This window comes from Ursus americanus, chromosome 29 (genome assembly GCF_024610735.1).
Source record: "Ursus americanus isolate L20-20 chromosome 29, mUrsAme1.1.p, whole genome shotgun sequence".
NCBI lineage: Eukaryota > Metazoa > Chordata > Mammalia > Carnivora > Ursidae > Ursus > Ursus americanus.
The window spans coordinates 21,871,675-21,889,678 of NC_142155.1; the positions used below are offsets into that span (position 1 = coordinate 21,871,675).

The following is an 18,004-nucleotide window of genomic DNA, read 5'->3' on the forward strand; positions in this document are numbered from 1 at the left end:
GTCTGCACCCCTCCTTTGGTAAACATTATGATTACAATTGTGAAGGAGAATGACAGTTGCATCATTGGGACTAGGGGTAGCTGGATGATTTAAATAATCATAATGCTTTATGCCTTTATTGTAACTTCTCTAGGTTAGTGAAAGAACGAAATAAATCAAGTTGAAATAAAGAAATGGAGATGCAGCTCCTAAAACATTGAGAATCCACTTCTCTTAAAAACAGTTAAATTTTCAATGATAACAGAGTATTTTTCTTAAGAAAGCATACACACACACACACACACACACACACACACACACCATTTGGTTTTACTCAAAATTTGCTTTTTATAGTTTGTAAGCCACCTTTGAAGTGACTTGTGTGATGCGGCTTGATGGCAAATGCAGAACAGTATTTAACATAGCTGATTATGACATAGCTTTGCCTTTCCTCATCTAAATAATATGTCCTTAAACAGATTCAGCACAGGATCAAAGGTCATTTTGATCAAAGGTCAAGTATATTTCTATGCTGCTTTGAAGAGCTGTGGTAAGGATGAAATGTTGGACACGTGTAACTTCTAGAGCCGAGGCTGCCTGTAGTAAGGAAATAATAAATAAAGCAGTTCACTATAATTCAACAAATGTTCATTCATTTGGAAATTTAATGCTAAAGTGAAGATTGATAAATGTGAATCACGGTGACACGGTGGAGACTATTCTAAAACGTACACGTTCATAATCATAGCTGTTACTGTCTCCGGGGGTCTTACGCACGCGGAGGGTGTTAGAGGAAGTCGGGGGTCGTCTGCTGCGCCATTGGTGGGATTCATCCTTTAATGCAATGGTGCCGTCTGAGAGCCTCTCTTGGCCTTTGGTATCCATAAAATAATCATATAATCAAAATGGAAAATGAAATAAAAAATAAAAATGTGTATTATATAATGGGAAAAGAAGTATAATGAACATGAAAAATAAGGGAGAACAATCTCTAAAGCAGATGCTTGCATCACATCCTGCCCATGCCTGTTCCGTTGTCGCTTTGACAACCCACATTCATCCAAATTAGAGTAGCTACTTTCCCTTCCATTTCTACCCAGTTTACCCCTTGCTGGTGAACTTGCCAGTGAAGGCTACTTACAGACAGGGGTTTAGGGAAAGCTGATTATCAGAGCCCAAATCTAGACCACTAAGTCAGTTTGTAAAGGCCAGTGAAGAGCAGGAAAATGGAAATTACTTTCAGATATTACTAATCTGCACCAGATTTGGGTTGGGGCCCAACAATGAAAGGTTCTGTATCTTATTACCCATCACTTGAGTCACTTGTTCCCCTAGTTCTTTAATTAACTTTTGTTATTTTTTTTTTAACTTTTGTTATTTTAAAGAGTGCCTTTGGAATGTTTTCACTTAAGTATGGGAAATGATGCTCTTCACTCACACTTTTAACTTTTTTGTTGTTGTTCTTTTTCTCCTTAGGGATGCAGATCTGTTCCTGTTAGACACAAGAAAGGCCCAAGCTTTAGATGTGGGTTGGCTTGTCTTTGATATCACTGTGACCAGCAATCATTGGGTAATTAATCCACAGAATAATTTGGGTTTACAACTCTGTGCAGAAACAGGAGATGGTAAGCAATGAATTTCAAATATTTTTTGTGGCGCTAGTTTTGCACATTGGAAGTTACAGCTTTCTATACAATTAAACCAAGATAGAATAGACTGTTTTATACTTACCATGTGCTAGGTAGCACCTGCCATTGGATAGTGCAATATATTAATTAGGTCATCTATTTATAAATGTATTTTCCCAACACACATTTCTCTTAAGGCTCTGTAGTGGGGATGGAGGGATAAAGAAGAATTAGATATTGTTTCTGGCTCTCAAGGAGTTTTTAATCTAGTATTAAAGACCTGTATGCAAACAAGTAGCTCTACTGTAATATAATAACTCCAAAAGAAAGCTATATACGAAGTGTTTTGAATCTATGTCTTGATTATGATGGTAGTTATACAACTATATAGATTGTAAGAATGTATATACTGTACATTGAAATAAATATTATATGTAAAAGATATCTCAAAATGATGAAAAATAACAAATATATATATATATATATATATATATATATATATATATATATATACACACACACACACACACACACACACACACACACAGTGGTGCTAGGGAAACAGGCAAAGGAGCTCCTAATAATACAAGGGGAGAAGGGAAGATGGTGATAGAACCAAAGAGGCACAAAGTACTGCAGAAAATAACACTGTTAAGTCTTAACATATTCCAATATTTGGTCAAAGACAACAGCTCCAGAATCACCTGTTGGGTGGGAGGATCTCTAGGAAATCTTCATTTTGAAGAAACTCCGGAAATTATTCTTAACGCTCACAAGTATTCATTGAGCACCTGTGAGTGGTGTGCTTGGCTAGATGCTGGAGAGAAATTGGTAAGCAAGAACTGGCCTCGTGAGGCTTGCAGGTGAGTAAGGCTCAGGTAGTGATCACATAGTAATATTAGTGAATGTGTGATACTGCACGCTGAGAAGAGCCCAGTGGATTTACAAGTACAGAACAGTGAGTGAGTCCGAACTAGCCTTAAAGATCAGGAAGACATGATTAGGGGGAAAAGTCAGGGGCAGGTATTTCAGACAGATGGAACAGAATTGACAAAGACTGTGGTGAAAGGGGTCTTTGCACATTCCAGCAGGAGACCAGGGAAGCCAAGGCCAATTTATTCAGAACCTTGTCATCCTTTGATCACTCAAAGTGTCCAAAAATTTTAAATTCAAATCTGGACGTTCAAGTCATTTAAAATTATAATTGTCATGATAAGAGGATAAAACATAATTAATTTAATGATTTGTTAGTACTTTTTACGTACTTAGAAGTAGACCAAGCGGCCTTACGTTGCGCTCTTGTCCCACACCATGCAAATGTGAGGCCACGCCCAGGGAGGGTCATTTATAAAGGGATGATTATTAGAGGCTGTGCCTTTTTAAAGCTTTACTGCCTTTAGTATTTTGCGGGCTCAGGCGATAGACACATTAGCCCTACAGTTTGCCTTCCTCAGTCCTCAGCGCTATATTGCACTAAAGCCTTGCTTAAAAAATACACAGTTAAGTAGAAGTTGGGTCTGACTTGGGTCTCCTGCAAGGGGGTTCATTGCTATAAGCGATAGGACTCACAGGGGCATTGTTTTACCTATATAACCAGATTTACAGCTCAAGAATAATACTAAAACTAACGTTGGCACTCCAAGGATTGCATATATGAAATGAGGTTGACAGATACAAATCAAATTGTAATTATCACAGAGTTCATCTAGTGAAGGTTTCATGCTTCAGATACTGATCTAGAAAAAGAGTTCTTAGTGTTATTGATGAGTTTCAGACATTTTCCCACTAAATCTAGATTTTTCCATAGATTTTAATTACAATGCTGAATTTTAGATTTTCTTTATGAACAATTCAAATAATTTGAATTATGGGCTATTTTCCAATTATGGCTTTGAGATTACCATTAAGGATTTTCAGAGTACAAGCATTATAAATGTAGGCAGAGAAAAACACATACTTAAATAATCTTGTAAAAATTCTTACAATGTTAAACTACTGTACATTTATGGTCAGAAATGTGACTGGGACATCAGCACTGTGGGGGTGAGCAGTTGTTTCTTCCCTGGTATGTGGCCCAAATAAGAAAAATTAAATTAGTGGTATGTGCTTCTCCCAGTCTTCTCCTTGGGGAGATGCTTGAAATGTCTAACTAAACAACTCAAGAGATCTGTGAAATATGATCAGCCTTTTCATTCCCTACCCACTCACACCCCACTTGAAAATTCTGAAATTTCTCTCTTTTGTTTTTTTCCACTCCTTCTTCTGTACTGGTTCTCTTTGCTTTACTATCTATGTAATTTGGCTTCTGTCTTGCTTTCAATTTATAGTTGACTAGTTCTTGGGAACAGAAAATCTCTTCCCAAGAATATTTTATATTTTGGAGTTTTCCCCCCTCTCCTTGATATATTTCTCTTACATATTAATTTGACTTTAAATTATTGTAGTGTTATTTAGGGGGGGCATTGTGTTTGCTTTTGAACCTAAAATAAATATTTCACTTTTTTCAAAGCCTTCCCAATCCTTTATTTAAGAGTTAGATTATCTATAGCCCTTGTTGCTTTTATGTCTTTAATATTGTCTAATATGAAAATATTAAAATGGTTAAATGTGCTAGGCAAGTTGGCTTTGTGTATTTAAGAAATACTTAAAACAGATTTTCACCAGAGCTGGAGCATATTTGGCCTTGAGAAATAATGTGACCCCCCGGCACCTTAGTTTTATTAACTGCAACCTCATGGAGAATCTACTTGTGACATTTCTCTATAAATATGGATAACCAGATGCTTCAGCTTATTGTTGCTTCCTTCATTACTACTGCTGTTGTTCGCAACATGATATTGCAATATTGCTTCAAACAGAGCAGACAGTCCATCTTTAATTTGCAATAATGGATTCTGCATACATTTACTTCTCCGCAAAAGTAATTGGTAGTCATGACTGGATGATACTCAGGAAAGTTTGCTTTCAAATTCATTTGTTGATTATCCACTTACCCATTTGTTTGACATAAAATTATTGAGTACCTAGACAGGGAAGACAACATGTTAAAGGGCAATATAATCTGGGAGACAGACACAGAGAGCTAATTTTAGAAAAAGTAAAGTGCCCTAAATGCTAAAAATAGTGGTACCATGAAGACCCTCCAGGAAAATGGAAGAGAGAGGGTTAATTCCAAATAGGACAGAGCCAAAAGGTCTGTGGTTCCAGTAACTTTTAAGCCAGGTCAGTTGAATAAGATTTCAAGAAATGAAAAAAAAAAAAAAAAGATTTCAAGAAATGGAGATGAGAAGAGAGGGAGCTGTGGGAGCATGTGGAGTGGTGGTAAGAACAGGGAGAGAGAATTCATTCCTAGATGACGAAACAATGTAGGTAAATGTACAGAATGGCAAAATGGCATGGTATAGTCTGGAAAAAGTCAATAGTTCACAGTCGGCTAGAACAACATTCATGTCTAAAATATGACTGCAGATGCTATTAGGAAAGTGATTTGGAGGCCAATCATGGAGGGAAAATGAAATCTCACTTATGTATAATATATTCTTGTTGCTTGATCACACGTCATAAAAGAACCAGGCCTGCTGCTTTAATCAATCACAGCAACACCATCGTGATTACATGTTTGAATGAATGTCAGTTTCATGAGCTCATAGGATGTGTATTGCTCCTTCACAGTTGCGCCCTCTGTGCTTGGTACAATGAAGGTTGTGGGTAGGTATTAAAAACATGTCTTGACTGATCACTGAATGCGTTTTCGATTTAAAAGACTTTTATACGCCACCTGCCACTGAGCACATTACTCCTAAGAAGACATTCCAAACTGTAATTTTTGGGTGATTATTAACCAAATCAGTTTGGTGTAACACAGGGGCAGAATTTTGTACCCAGCTCACAGTACAGTAGTTAAAATGGTTTCAGTCATAAGGTGAGAAAATCAATGATGTATATTATTAAATTTTGATTATCCTGCTCCTGCAAAAAAAAAAAAAAATAAAGAGGCTGAAGTATATATTTTGGAAATCCAAAGATTGCTGAAATCAAAAGTAGTATTATGACTCCTCAGAGGAAGTGTGAAAAATATGTCAGTTTATGAAATACTCTTTTTAGAAATTTGACAAATGAACTGCTGTGGATTTGGCAGGAGAGTTTAAGGATATTCTACTGATATTTTTTTTCATACAAAACAATTATCCGAACTCCACATGTTTGTTTCAGCAAAATAAAGCAAACGTATGAGCAGGCTAACAAAAAAGAAACATTGCTGCTTCTCAATGGGCAAATCTAGAGACTCCAAAGAAGTGGTTGGACCCACTTGTGCAAAATCAGTTTCAAAGTTCTCAAGCATTCTCTCACAGTGGTTAATAAATCTCTGTGATAAGATAGGTACTCTTTTTATAATAGCAAATGAGTAGGCTTAGATCTGTTTTATAATTTATTGTAAGATTTTCAGCCCACCAAATTATAAAAAGATACATTAATTATTTGACTTATTAGGTCTTTGTTAAGATTGTAGAGTCTATGGTATCATTGTCCTTTATACATATATACATACACAGTTTATTACACAGATAGCAATTTAACTGAGCTTTTAAGACTTAGAATTTCCCTCCAAACACTATAATTTCCCACTGCTTGATGCTTTATATAGTTTAAACCTTCCAAGTAAATTAATTCTTTTTTCAAACTTGGGTTTATAGAATAATTTAGAGATGGAAAAACAAAGAGAGTATTTTTGGGTTCATTAGAATGTCTTTTAAAAAATCCTATGTTTTCAGACATTTTAGGTTTGGCAATACTCAGAATGAATTTTGCCAATGACTTTTTTTCCTTTCTATTCAAACCCACTTATACGTCAAAGAAAATTCAATCCGTATGTTTCTGATTCATTTGTATTCAAGTCATCAAAATGTTGTTTTGTCAGAGTATTGTTTAATGACCAAGAAACATTATAAAGTTTTAAAAATAATACTCTAATATCCATTTTTCTTCAAATGAAGTTGTGGCATAATCTCCAAGTGTATCAAGGTAAAAAGTCAGATTTATAAATAGAGATTTCAAAGTTTCACTAAATTTTGTAGTGAAAAATCAAGAAAACAGATTTCAGAGTTATTAAATGCTCATTTAAATTCCATTGTAATTGATGCTTAAATATAAGATAAATTTATAGTTATTGCTATAGATAACAGAATTTGAAGTTTTGATTCTTATTTTTTTGATATTTAATTTAAATAAGGAGGATAAATAAAGAGAATAAATAGCTCCATTCTGGAAATATACATTCTAAGAAGAAATCATTAGGAAAACTAGATTCAAATCTTGGCTCTGACAAAGTAGCTCATATTTTAGCTATAGCATTAATAAAATGAGTGTAATAGTAATTACTTCCAAGCACAGTGTGAGGCTGTATTACGTGATAGTACCTGGAACGTGGTAAGATAGGAATAGAAGGTCTTTATGCTGAGTATCAGGACAAGAGAATGCACAGAGACTTTGCACTTACTCCAGGGGGCACTCATTCAATTTAGGATTGATTTTTTTTTTCTTTTCTTTTCTTTTCTTTTCTTTTCTTTTCTTTTCTTTTCTCTTTCTTTTTTGTTTTTGTTTTTGTTAAGGAGGTTGTACAGATGATTAGATGATTTAAGGGAGTTTTAGATAAATTTGCAAATGATAGTCCACTGGAAAAAGGCAAGATTATTGATATGTTCTTAAACTTTGAGTTGGCAGCACAGTGTATAGATAGCTATGTTATTATGCTCATGTCTAATGACTGGCTGATAAAGTGATTATTGGAGGAAACTTTTACATATATTCCAGTCTGGGGTATGAAGTCAATAGAAGTACACACTCAGAGATATGCATCATGACTGATTGATTGCTTGTATTGGTTAGATATTTGTAGGTGCCAGAGATTATCAAATTATTAGTACTTAACATGATAGCTTTCTTGAGTCCCAATCATCTTATTCATAGAAAATATAGATATTTGGGGGATAACTAATTGCATCAGTGAAAATAAGGGAAACAAGCTATTTGTCATTTGATAGGCTTTTACATAGAGGGATAACTGATTAAAGGCTGGCCTATATGACCATAAGAAAACATTTCCACGGGCGCCTGGGTGACTCAGTAGGTTGAGGGTCCGACTCTTGATTTCAGCTCAGGTCATGATCTCAGGGTCCTGAGATTGAGTCCTGCCTCCGGCTCTGCACTTGGTGCTGAGTATGCTTGAGATTCTCTCTCTCCCTCCCCCCTTGCCCCTCCCCCTGGCTCATGCACTCACTCTCTCTCTCTAAAAAAAAAATCTTTAAAAAAAGAAAAAGACGGGGCGCCTGGGTGGCGCAGTCCTTAAGTGTCTGCCTTCGGCTCAGGGCGTGATCCTGGCGTTCCAGGATCGAGCCCCGCATCAGGCTCCTCCACTGGGAGCCTGCTTCTTCCTCTCCCACTCCCCCTCTTCCTCTCTTGCTGGCTGTCTCTCTCTGTCTAATAAATAAATAAATCTTTAAAAAAAAAAAAAAGAAAAATTTCCAACCCAAAGATGCTTCAGTATAAATTACTATTATTTAGTTTCATAAACCTATTAGCATCAAGATGGGTTCTTACAAAGAATGTAGAATTATAAGCAGTATCTTAATGTTTGTAGAACACGTGGCTAAAGAAATATTGGTAGTCTTTGCTAAAGAGTCCTTCCTAAATATATTATGCTGGTATTTATAGCACATTGCATAAAATCCCCACTATATAAATGCCATTTTCTATAAAATAATCGGAAGATGGAACATATCTTATGAATTCATTGGAAGAACATCAGAGAAGATCTTCCCGAAATGTCAAGGAAAGAAACCATTGTAACTGTTGCCTCTTCTCAGATTACAACCCATCCTGGTCAGCAGCTGTATTTCCCAGACATTGTAAAGGGGCAAAGTTAGAGCATTTTTTCTGCTTGTTAGTACACAAGTGTTTTCTCTGTTCTATTTTTAGAAATTACACATACCAGAGCTTTTCTAAATGCACAATTTAATTTTGTATTATTTTCACCAACGTTATTGTGCAAACTTAAGAAAACACATCGACTGTAGTTATCAGCACTATTAGATTGAAAGTGGGTATTTTTGAGCTTTTATTACCCAGGTTCTAACTGGTAGGTTTTTTGTTGTTGTTCACTGCTGGAAACTGACAGCTGTTCCATCTACATTAAAAATAAGGAATGGAATTAGTAATTTTTTTTTTGTAGCCTCGAGGTGTGTGTTAATTGCTAATTTTCCTTAGTAGGTGCAGAGTAATTTAACATACTGATAAAAATTGTCTTCAAAATTGCAGTATCCTGCAATTTCTTTTAAATATGCCGTGTTAAAAAATTGGATTTTTCAAAAATTCCATGGCATCTTTTGAATTACAGAATATATATTCCTTTTTTTTTTGCTGTTCAAACTTTTAATTTTGTAATTTTTTAAATTTAAATTCAATTAATTAACATATAATGTATTATTGGTTTCCAAGGTAGAGATCAGTGATTCATCAGTCTTATATAACACCCAGTGCTCATCACATCACATGCCCTCCTTAATGTCCATCACCCAGTTACTCCATCCTCTCCCACCTCCCTCTCCCCCAGCAACCCTCAGTTTGTTTCCTATAGTTAAGAGTCTCTTATGGTTTGTTTCCCTCTCTGATTTCGTTTTGTTTTATTTTTGATCCTCTGTTTTGTTTCTTAATTACCACATGAGTGAGATCATATGATAATTGTCTTTCTCTGATTGACTTACTTCACTTAGCATAATACCTTCTAGTTCCATCCAGAATATATATTCCTCATTAGAAAAATATATCCCAGTCCTCATGTCACTATATATTAAACAAACGTACAAGGTACTAACTTGAGACCCGCTTACCTTTATTGAATGCGAGTATGTTTATGTGAGACAGATGAAGAGTTCTTAATGTAATATCTGCTTAAATTTAATGTCCTGGAATCTGCTATTTTTAAATGGAAGTATTTGGTTAAATAAGTTTGTTGTGTTACCCTTAGGATTCCTAAGACAGTCATTTTTACCTCAGGGGAAAAATCTCCAAATTAAGCCCCTGTGTTGTCAGATGACTATTTGTCTGTGTCAAGGGTCAGATGATCTATGTGGCTAGTTAATCTGCATATCAGCTGACATAGTGCTAATAAGTAGCAGAAGAAATTCAGAGATCAAGGGTGATATTTTTCTTTTTGTCCTGCTGTTTTGACTACAGTTTCCCATTATTTATCTAAGTTCAAAAAGTTGAATTATGTCCACTTATCAGAGGATCTTTTAAACATTTTGAGATTTGATAATATTCTCTTCCCTTATCTGAACTTTATCTTATAAAGCAATTAAGTCATTTTTGTTCATAAAACCATATGGCTCCCTTTTGCTGAATTTATGATGATGACAATTGGTTTCAAATAAATAAATGAGAGAGTCTTCACATCCAAGAAACTGTAAGAATCACATATCTTGCTAAATGTTCTGAAAATAAGGAGGAACATATACCCCTATGATTTGTTCTAGGTAAATATTAGTATAAATGAAGCAGTTCTTTATGTACTGTTTAATGTTAAGGATAATTAGAGCATACTTGCTTGACTTTTAGATGAATATTTAAGAATAAATGAGGAAGATAGTTGAAGAATAGTTAACTTCAAATACTTAAATAAATAAATAAGTAAAATTGAACTTTTGCCCCACAGTCCAGAAATTAAATCAATGTGGAAAGGAAAAAAAAGATTTAGGTACAAGGAAAAAAGTGCCTGATAAATGGAAGTTAATGGTTATGGAATTGTTTGTACTGTGAGGGAATGAGTTACATGTGACTGGAAGAATTCACCATTTATTTGACATTTTCTCCAGGCCCCATTATATTGCATGAGATGATTTATCAGGTAATTGTAATTTATGGGCATAAATTTATACTTTAAGCCTTATACGTACATAAATATTTATTCAGAGAGGGTGCAGTGAACAGAAATATACCATCTTAAAGGAGCTTGTGGTATTATATAGTTACATTCAAACCAAAACTCAAGATATATAAAATCAGAGATGGAAAAACTGGTAAGAGAAGCAAGCCATGTTAGCCATCTCATGGACTTTCTTTTGGGGTAAGTGCATGTGTGCACATATGTGTGAAGGTGCGCGCGTGTGTGCATGTGTGTGTAGGGAAAATATTCAGTCATACACACATTCTCAAGGAGTGATGGGAGGAATCAGATATAAGTTCATAGTTGATAATCTAGAATTATTAGTTTCTAGAGTGTTCTCGTGACAGCATTTAGAAGAATTTCGCCTTCTTTTACTATAAGGGCCACAGCAACATTTTCAGTATTGTAACAAAACATAAAACTTAATCTAAATTTTTCTAGAATGTTTTCTTTAAAGTGGCTTCCGTTTCTACCATATTTCTATAGAATTTCAAAAACATTAACCATAAATCAATCTATGGCAATGTATTAGTTTTTAAAAATCATTCTTTGTATGAATCAAGCCATGGACAGATATTTATAAGATGGCTAAAAGAAACAACCGCATTGGTCATTTTATGCGAATGATTCAGAAAAGTTTCCATTGAGAAGAATTCCTGTATCTTTATGGTAAAAATGACTAGATGGCTACTGAAAATAAATATGACAAAGAGTTCCCTTGGGGTTTAAAATCAGTATTGCTAATTTTCCAAACCCATGTAAGCTGTGACCCATGGGTTTTCTAACTTGTGTAATGTCTTAAAGCACATCAGAGCACATAAATCTTTCCTGTATGCTTTAGATTTTTGCTATTTTCCCACTGCATAAAAATGAGCAAAATCATCAATATGCCTTTCATGGCTAGAATAACTAAACACAAATATTGGAGCACTGGTAATTTGTACTTCGTTCAACCCAAGAAGTTATTAATTCTCTTATTAGTCACATACAGTTTTCATAAACTATACTTCATGTATTTTCCAACTCACTCTATTTATCAAAATTTACTTTCTGTCTTTATAAAGATCTGCTTTTTTGATACCCTGATTTTCACAGCGTTTTTTACCAACATCAATTATTCTTCCATGCTAATATTTCATATTTTTTTAGTTCTTTATGATTAGTCCAAGTTTCACTTCCTAGATACATCTTTAGTTCACTCTAAATAAATATTCAAACCATGCGTTTGCTGTGATGGTCAATTGCAATAATATTAATAACTAACGGAAACTAACATTTACTGAGAGCTTACTAAATGCTAGGCATTTTGCTAGCTCTTTAAATGGAATGTCTACTTTATTTCATGATTATCCTATTTTGTACATGAGGAAGCTCAGCCTTAGAAAGCTCAAGAATTTTGCCCATGAATCTAATGATGATTTATTTTCAGAGCCAGCTCTAATATACTATGACTCTCACAAATTATATGAATTTTTGTAGAAAAATAAATGTATTTTTAGAATTTCCAAATGAAAAATGCTATTAATAATGATTGTTATGGGACAAAATTGAACTTTATGTTGGATCTGTTGGGAATTACCTTTGGCTTTTTGTATTTTCTGTCTGGAATTGAACTGTGACCTGGCCTACAAAAGCTAACAGCATTTTAACCATATTTTTTGTTTTCTAAATCTAACTACTTCAGCATTTCTTTCAGCCCCTTACACGATTATAGCTAATTTGATAAATTCATAAATTGAGAAGAAGGTAACTTTCCCTCTGCCAGTGATTCACTTCAACATGTAATTAAATTTAGCTAAATTTAATTTCTTTATTTTGAATTTAATAATGAACATCGCTTTCCCTTGCGTACTATGTCTCTCACTAATGTATTTTGATAGGTTCTCCTCCCGTTTTCTCTCCCTTAATCCATATTCCCCATCATGGAATCCTCATATCTGCCTCCCTCACTGCCCTTTTAAGTGTCAACTGGTGTTCAGGTTTGTGGTTGAAGCCGGGGTACAGCAGACTCGTCCTGAGGCCAGTCAAGCATGCCGTTTCCAAATTTTATTAATTTATTATTTTATAAGAAGTCAGTGTGAAGTTAATCCTTTCTCCCACCTCACCTTCCCAGCTTCCCACCTTCCAGCATCAAAGCTGATGGTGAGTTGGTATTGTTTCAACCCTCAAGAGATCTTGGACTACCTGAATTTTGTTTTGGGAGCAACACAGTAGGGTAATTCTTTCCTAAAAAATTTGAAAAAAAAAAAAATCCCCTGGCAATGAAACATGTTTTTAATTGTTCGTTGGGTTGCTTTTGTTTTTTTCCCTATAAGCAGAGTTTAATTGGGTGAACTGCTTTTCTAAAAACCTTGTATTTTGAACAAAATGATTAGAATGTAATTTATAGATCTTTTCATTCTGCCGGAAATGAAGAATCACGATTCTGTTATCTTTTAAAATAGCTACATCTTTTTTTGATATCTATATTATATTTTTTTCTCTGATCAGTACCCTGAATGGGCCTCTCATAGCTTAATTTAGTCTTGTATTATGATTCGTAAGGAGAAAATAATTTTCCTTTATAAATAGATGTTGATTATGGAATATATTCAGTAATAAATGGAAAACCTTGAATATGCTATTTTACCATGTTCATTATATGTATATATATACATAATGTTTTAAAACTAGGTTTTAATAACAGTTTTCTTTGTTTTAATTTACTGTATGTATATATTTCAATGAGAGACACGTGGTAAACATAGTTTGCTTATCCAAATTTTAGCATCATAACTCAAAAACGTACGTGAAAAAGTTTTGAAATCAATAATTTAAAGTAAGCAGAGACAAATAGGAGTTAGTTAGTCTTGTTTCATTATCTGGTGAAAGATGTATTTTACCATTTTTTAGATTTCCCTTAATGAAAAGGGATATGGAAGTGTTTGGCTACGTCTGTACTTCTGTTTTTGATTTTCCCTAATTCAGAACAGTAACCATGGATCACCAATCTTGCCAAACAAATGCCAATGTCAGGGACATATGACAGTTTTTGTTGTTTGTTATAGTCCCGATTCTAGACTCTAACTCTGGTTTAACTAATGATCTGAGGGGTAAATGTTTTCATGGTGATATTGATTTAGGGCCATGAAGAATATGAGATTCTCCTTACTCTCACCATACACGAGCGTTAACTCTGTCTTTCCCATTGTTCTTTCCATTGTGAGTTTAACTTATCGCTGATCCGTATTTCTTAAAGACATATACAAAAATAACAGCAGGGTTGGTTTTGCATCATGAGCAGAGAACACAATGGGAAGAAAAGAGAAGCTTTAGTCTCTATAAGGCATATGAGCAGTCACCATGTTCTGTGTGCTGAGAATTCAACTTTGGCACGTGGTGTGAGCTCAGGTGCGAGAAAGGAAAACCAAAAGAGAAACAAAAGCGTATGACAACATGACAACCAGAACACATAATTGTGTCACCAGAGGTGATCAAAATTTGTAAGTTGAGAGAAAATACTTCGATAGGGAAGTTGCATATCCCAGCTCCTTAAAAAGGCATGCTAATTTCTCTGTAGTGTAATAAGTTTCAATCTGAGTGGAATAGAAACTGAGGAAACCACCTGCCCTTTCATGGCTGGCAAGGAGTGTTGAATCCTTATTTTCCTGCTTACTAAGGAAAGTCTGACCTTGAACTTAACAAAAGCAGCAGCTATAACACTGTTCTTCCAGACACCATGTGTGTGTCACTGACAGATCTGAGACGGATGGTTTTCCTCCCGTCTTCTCAAGGTGAAAAGCAGAGACTCAAGACAAAGCAACAGCCCCAACCAATCCTTAACAAAGGGGAACACTGTGTACTTAAAGGAATCGCATACTACGTTAGGGTTCACAGGGCTGAGTTAAAAATCTGATCCTTCTCTGAGTTTTATTTTATTCATTTAAAAAATGGAACTCTTGTCTTATTGTACGGAGTAAATATGAGGCATATGAATCTACTTCAATAGATGGAAGCTGTTTTGTCGTTAAAAGTATTGACTGAGCTAAGCTTCTCAATTCCCAATTTTCTTGATCCTTTGGGAGGGCATGCTTATTACTACTTTTGGGTACCAGTTATATTGATATGTGGAGGTGCTCACATGATTTCTCTCTGAAGTAATATAGCTGATAGAAATATGAAAATGCCACTTAGACTATGAAATCAGATACTGCTTCTGAGGATGACCAAAAGTTACCACTGTTGGGACCCAGCTATTATTTTGTATGGCCAGACAGCTCAGAAGGATGCTTTTGCTCTGGGAAACATCATGGCATCATGGTGGGCTGACTGGTCCTTTCTTTGAGGTAAGCCAGTTTATATTCTTGCCAGAGCCAGAGAAATGAGAAACTGGTAAAGAAAAGTTCTGCTTTTTTTTTCACTCAAACGTTTGTTTTGTGATCCAACCTTCATATGTGAAGGAAAGAATTAAATCCCAAATGTCTTAACTCTTTTCCCCCCAAAAGTAGACACTGATCATGGTATATGCATTAGGAATCTCAGTATCAGCTCTTCATTGCAGATTTTGGAAAATACCTTTTACACTCTTTGCTCTCTTTTATTAGGTGTCAAAATAAAGTTCTCTTTCATTTTAGTGGTAAGGACTAGTCTAAAGATTCTGGAAGTGGCCTGTGATCATTTCACATGTTCATTTATCAAACTGAAAAGAAAGATCAAACATTTAACGAGCCATGCTTTTCTGTATGATAACAATTCTTTTGAATCATATATCATATAAGCTGGTAAAAAAGAATGTTTCCTTTAGACACTCATCAGTTTCCCAAGTAAATGCATTAAGTTCATTTCAAAGACCACTTTCACCTACTAGAGATAAAATGAAGTGTGAAATTAAATTAATTTCACTGCTATTAAACAAACTAAAATGAGCTTGAATCTGAAAAGCTTTTTTCACTGATATCTTAACACATCAAAAAAGTTTTTAAAGACTTTTGGGTTGATTTCTGCTGAAACTCTGCTTTGTTATAGTTTTACTTAAATCTATGATTTTAAAGGAGAGAAATGTGTGTGTGCACTTTTTTATTTTAAAAAGTCACATAATAACTGGAAAAAGGGCTAAAAATAATTCACTCTTTTCATGGTTTTGTGAAAAGAATGTTTCTGCTTTCTTAAAATAAATGAGGACTGTAAGACCAACTGCTAACCAATCTTTTGGGAGCATGTGACAGATGATGTCTGTAAAGCTTGTAGGGTCTCAGGGGAAAGGCGCTATATATAAAGCAAAGAGCTATTAAAAAGTAAGTGCTTATGTGAAGGTAAACTGCAGTTCCTAGTTTGAGATTCATATTTCCATCAGCTGAAAAGAAGGCCCGAGTCAAAGACATACGTTGGGCTTGTCAAGCCTGAGACAGTAAGCCTCCTCATCTCAGAGTGATGTCCCATGGAAGGAGACCGATCGTTTCCATCACCTCAGTCCCACCCTTGGTGCAATAAAACACTTGAGTGTTCTGGACAGCTTCCACAACTAGGCACAAACCTGGCCCTGATCCTTTATGGTTCTCAGCCTTTCTTTCCCCAGGCTCTCCTTCCTGGAGTCTCATGAGCTGCAGTTCTCAACTTTTTGCATCCCCACCCCCACCCATTACTCCTTGACTCATTGTGCCAATGCTTCTGACCAAACACTCTATTTTTTTTCTTCCAATCCCCACCACTTTCTCAAACTATGGGGCATTACAGTGCCATCAACCAAATTTTTAGAAAAAATTTCAAGTCTTTAAAAGATTATTATTTTTTTTTTAAGAAAGGGAGCAGGGTAGGGGGGTGGGGCAGAGGGAGACGGAGAATCAAGCAGACTCCATGCCCAGCGTGGAGCCTGATGTAGGGCTTGATCTCATGACCCTAAGATCGTGACCTGAGCTGAAACAAGTTGGAGGCTTAACTGACTGAGCCACCTAGGCGCCCCCCAAATTTCAACTTTTTAAAAAATATCTTCCTCCTTTACACACCCCAGTCATAAAGGAAAATGGAACTCTTCTAGCTGGGTTACCAGGAATTGTAACCGCATTTCTTGTCTGAAGGTAATTCTCAACTCCTAGTTTATGTCACTGTGTCAGGCCACGGTTCCCAATTGCCCTCTGTGGATTTCAGACCTCTGATGTGTCTTTTCTTTTTTACTATCAGCCACAGACTCCTATCCTATTCACATATATTATGACATTTGTCCTTTCTTTTGTTTTTCACACCTTCTCATAATGAATATATAATTATAAATGTATAATATTTAATATAAAATAAAGTGGTTATTTCTAATTTACTCTTTTAAATGTCAGTATAGAGAAGAGAATGGAGACATCTAACAAAGGCATTGCATGAAGATCCCAGCTTGTTAAATACAGTCCCAAAATTACTTTGAAGAATCAAAGATCTTACTACTTGCATTCTAAAGTTCAAAAGCTTTTCCAGAAACCTCTTAACTGTGAATTTCCAGTATCACTGAAATAGTTTAAATTCCCAGCTTTTCCTTGCTTTTGTTTGAGATTTTAAGGCAATGTAAACCATCTTGAAAATAAGAAAGTTTTGAACACAAACGTAAAATTCCGTTTGTGATACTTCAAATCCATGTGCTTCTATTTGGCAATAGGCCAGTGTTTTTACTATAAAACTAGAAACTATGGAAATGTTATCAAATTGTGACAGTTGAAATTTATAGCTAGATTACAACATGCTTAATTTAAGTTGATTTGAGTTAAAATGTATATGGAATTTAAATAGACAAAATTCTGTCTTCCCCACATTCCTTAAAATCTGATATAAAGATGATTTAGCCTGTATACTGGGTAGAGAATTCTGCACATTTTAAATCATCTGTTTCTAAAAAGGGTAAAATTCCAGTATAATTTAGAGTCACAGAAACTATAATTTAGGAGCACCAGAATCAAATTTAATCACAGATTGAAAATAAATGCAGATCAGGAAGATATGTGGATGAGAAACAATGCGCTGGTTTGTCTTCTATGAAATAGTCTGTAAAGGGTGCTGCGAAAGCCTTTTTCAAAATGAGGGAAAGGTAATTTAGGCACAAGTTCCATCCCAGGTGTTTGGGTTAAGCAGTCAATTACTGTGGGTTTATAGGAGAAAAAAACAAACTGGAATTTATGCAAACATCTTACAGCAATATCAACGTTTAGACTGATAAATCCTCAAATGAATGTTTTTCAAACTGTGTATTCTGCAGGGAAACTAAATGCTCATATTTGGAACCACTTATCCTTATAATATCAACATGCCTCTGAAGAGCTGTTTTATGTCAGAGCCTCCTTTAATAACCCTCTTTCTAAAGAAATAAACATTTTGAAAGTCACATTTTCCTAAAAGAATGGTTTGAAATACACAAGTAGTAGGTTTGGGATAAATCTTTTGTTTGCCACTCTACCTTCTCGTGACTGTAAATTTCAGTTAGTTGTGCCCTTAGGCACATGTG

The 18,004-nt window shown here is 35.1% G+C and overlaps 1 protein-coding gene across 2 annotated transcripts in view; it reads left to right on the forward strand.

Moving 5' to 3' along the window:
* Positions 1-18,004, forward strand: part of BMP5 (bone morphogenetic protein 5) — a 113,781-nt gene that overhangs the window by 74,938 nt on the left and 20,839 nt on the right. For both annotated transcript variants that reach the window (XM_045802747.2, XM_045802757.2), the window contains exon 3: positions 1,456-1,604. In XM_045802747.2, the coding sequence (XP_045658703.2) occupies positions 1,456-1,604 (149 nt within the window). The remainder of the gene's footprint in view (positions 1-1,455; positions 1,605-18,004) is intronic.